Here is a 3,104-nt window from a genome sequence, read left to right as displayed (position 1 = left end):
TCCCCCTCTGAAAAGCAAGGGGCATATTCAGCACTTCCCAAGATCCCCTCCGACTCTAAGTGACAGCAAGACTCCAGGGAAGGGTTGTGAGGTCTTCAGGGCAGAAGATGCTGGAACTTGGCTCGAGCTGGGAGTAAGGGCAGGAGAATGGGCAGGTGAGGCGGGTGGACTCTTGCTTGATTCCATCTAGCACCGGATGGACTAGACCGGGAGGCCTCCAGCCGCTGTCTCCCAGGCAAGCCCGGCACAGGGCCGCAACTTCCGGAGAATTCCTATCTCCCTCTCTCTCCAACCACCCCTCCCCCAGCACTTGCCCTTGAGAGTCTGTCTCCCTGGCCCCTCTTTTAGGTGATTTTAGTACTTGCGGCAGTGACTTGGTTAAATCGCCAAGAGCATATCTAGGAAGCGGGACTGAAGGAAAAGAGACCACCTGTTTCCACCAGTCAAGGACAGACCACGGAAGGAGACTCGGGGAGACCAGCAAAGCCAGGTCGTCTTTATTGAGGTGTCCAGGTAGAGGAACACCCAGGAGCAGACCTGAGCACTGAAGAGCGCGAGGCAGGAGCAAGGGCTCCCTGGCGACGCGGGCCTCGGTGTCGGGGCTGGGAGGAAGGCAGTGGGTGCCGTGGGTGCTCACAAGGACTTCAGGAAGGCCCTGTATTTGGCCAGGAAAGGGACAGACAGAGTGTTCAGCTCTCGCCGCAGCTCCTCCAGGGCCTGGTCCCGCTCTTGCTGCTCTCCCGTCATCTGCTGCTTATAGTAGTTGATGTAGAAGTTCACCCAGTCGTCCACCATAGTCACCATGGCTTCCTCAGAGACAGGAGGGTCACTGAAGACCTGGGGGTGGGGATGGAGAGAACGGTCAGCGATGGAGTCAGGATCAGCCCTCGAACCCTGATATCCTCTTTTCTGGGATTTGCATTCCCTGTCTCTGGTGGTTTCCACCGACTCCGCTGCTACTCTCCCAGCTCTAAATCATTCTCCTGCCCTGCCCTCCCCCACCCCTCAGCACCCCAGGCCTGTCCTTTGACACAATACTTGGGGGTACCTGCTGATTCAGTAGAGCATTAAATTCCTGCATGCCTGTGGAAATGAGATCTTTATTAGCCTGAAGGAGCGCCATCTGCCTGTTTAGAGAAAGACATTGTAAGTATCCTTTTCCCGCACCCCTGGGCATTTCCCCCAAGCCCCTCGCTTCTCCCAAAGGTTCCTGGTGCCCTGCAGGGTCGCCTCCGCGCCCGTACCTTTCAAATCCTGGCCTGCTCTGAAGTCCCGTTTCTCCCGGGTTGGCTCACTTGAGGTCCAGCCGTGCTCTTATGTGTCAGTCACACTTCCAGGCTACGTGTGTGTCGCTCTGTGCCAAGCTAGGTGCAGGCAAGGAGTCCAATGTCAGCCTAAGAGGGAAACGCCCCGCATCGAGACCCTGAGGGAGGGTGATAGGTCAGCCCGGGGAGGGGAAGGAGGGCGAGGCTCCCCTGAAGTTAGAAAGATAGCAAGGCCACAGAAACAGATAAGGGAGACCCAGAAAACCACGCCAGGGCCAGGGCCTTGCCTGCCGCCCACATCCCAGCATCCAGGCTCCGAATGCTAACAACACTAACAGCCACTGACCGTCAGCCTGTTACAGGCAGGCCTTTCACATCATCGCGGCAACGTGATGGCCGTTTTCTCCTGATTCATAGATGATACGTGAACAGCAGCTCACGTTATATCTCTCCCTGATGCCAGGCACTGTTTCCAGCATCTGCTAAAGGTGTGCCCTGATGCAGGCAGCTATCAGTCATGTCACCGTGGGCAGGTGAGCCACTGGACTCCCCAGGCTGTGCTCTGTGAGAATGCAGACACAGCTGTCTTGTTGTCTAGCATGTCGCTAGGTGCTCAAAGTAGAAGTACTCTTTTCATCTGTTTAGTTTCCTCATGTTTTCCATTTTTACTAGCCCTTTTCAAATGTCCAGCCACCACATACTCCTTGAGATTAAGTGGAACATTACCAGAATTTCCCTGAAAAAGGTGATTATTTTTGCTCCCTCCCTCTACGGAGTATCCAGCATTAAAGACGCGTGTATTTCCTGTGGCGTCTCACTGCCTTCAAAACCCAACGTTCATACTTCCTAGGTACCTACACGCTCAGAGACATTTGTCGATTTTCTTTTTTGTTTACAGCATTTTCTTTTAACATTCAGCAAAATTGACCTCTTTTTGGTGTGCAATTTATGAATTTCAATACATACGTTCATGTCACTACTACCATAGTCAGGACATAGAACATTTCCTTCGCCCCCAAAAACTCCCTCATGACACCCCTCTGTAGTCACCTCCAGGCCCACCCCTAAAGCCTGCCACGCACTGATGTGTGCTCCTGTGTTTTTGAGGTCACCCTATGATGGAATTGCATGGTCTGTGACCTTTAAGCCTGGCTTCTTCCTCTCAGAATAATGCCTTCAAGATTCATCCAAGTCGTTGCAAGTAGCAGGAAGTTGTCCCTTTCCGCTGCGGAGGGTGTCGCCCGGACACACTGCAGTTCCTGTGCACCCGCTGACAGCTGGACAGTGTGCAGCTTGGGGCGAGCATGAGCGCGGCCGCTGTGAATATCTGCGTACAGATGGTTGTGCCAATACGTTTTCCTTTATCTAGGGTACAAACTATTGTTGCCACCAGGAGAAATAGTTGCAATGCAACCTGACAAAGCTTTTTAGAGGAATAATTTGACAACACTTGTTCCAATTAAAATATGCATACCATTCAACCCCATGATTCTGCCTTGGCCTCTATTTTAAAGAAATGTTCATATTCAGTGCACAAAAAAGGCCTGTGCAAGGAATTTACCAGACAAGGAATTCGCCATCTGTGATCATGAGAAGACAGAATCAACCTGAAGGTCCTTTACTATGGGGAATCTAAAGAAATGATGGCACATTCATACTAAGGCATGACATACCGCTATTAAATGAGGTAGATAACTATGTGCTGATATGAAAAGATCTCTAAGGCAATGTTAAGTGAACTATAAATAGTGCAGGCTGTCCCAGGCTCCAAGTATGGGAGTGGGAATGGGATTAAATGTAAAACTCTAACTCTCTCTCTCTCTCTCTCTCTCTCTCTCT

The 3,104-nt window shown here is 51.5% G+C and overlaps 1 protein-coding gene across 2 annotated transcripts; it reads right to left on the bottom strand.

The window, feature by feature from the left end:
• Positions 1-459: 459 nt before the first annotated feature.
• Positions 460-2,581, bottom strand: AHSP (alpha hemoglobin stabilizing protein). 2 transcript variants are annotated; one of them, XM_081088852.1, is made up of 4 exons: positions 1,612-2,581; positions 1,245-1,364; positions 1,049-1,127; positions 460-837 (listed from the first exon to the last, which is right to left on the bottom strand). In XM_081088852.1, the coding sequence occupies exons 3-4, from the start codon at positions 1,121-1,123 to the stop codon at positions 634-636; spliced, it is 279 nt and encodes a 92-aa protein (XP_080944978.1). In that variant the 5' UTR covers positions 1,124-1,127; positions 1,245-1,364; positions 1,612-2,581; the 3' UTR covers positions 460-633. The 2 variants fall into 2 exon arrangements, with proteins under 2 accessions (XP_080944978.1, XP_080944979.1); XM_081088853.1 differs by lacking the exon at positions 1,612-2,581 and having other exon boundaries at positions 470-837; positions 1,049-1,083; positions 1,296-1,349.
• Between the last annotated feature and the right edge of the window lie 523 nt (positions 2,582-3,104).

The sequence above is a fragment of the Myotis nattereri genome (assembly GCF_964212035.1).
Source record: "Myotis nattereri genome assembly, chromosome: 4".
Taxonomy (NCBI): domain Eukaryota; kingdom Metazoa; phylum Chordata; class Mammalia; order Chiroptera; family Vespertilionidae; genus Myotis; species Myotis nattereri.
Note: the sequence above shows the minus strand (reverse complement) of the source record. Positions and strands in the feature narration are given on the sequence as shown.

Excerpts from the sequence above, each read along its gene's own strand:
- AHSP (XM_081088852.1), bottom strand. The coding sequence starts at position 1,123 with ATGGCGCTCCTTCAGGCTAATAAAGATCTCATTTCCACAGGCATGCAG. Across the intron at positions 838-1,048 it reads ATGCTCTACTGAATCAGCAG|GTCTTCAGTGACCCTCCTGT; the intron begins GTACCCCCAAGT and ends CCCCACCCCCAG.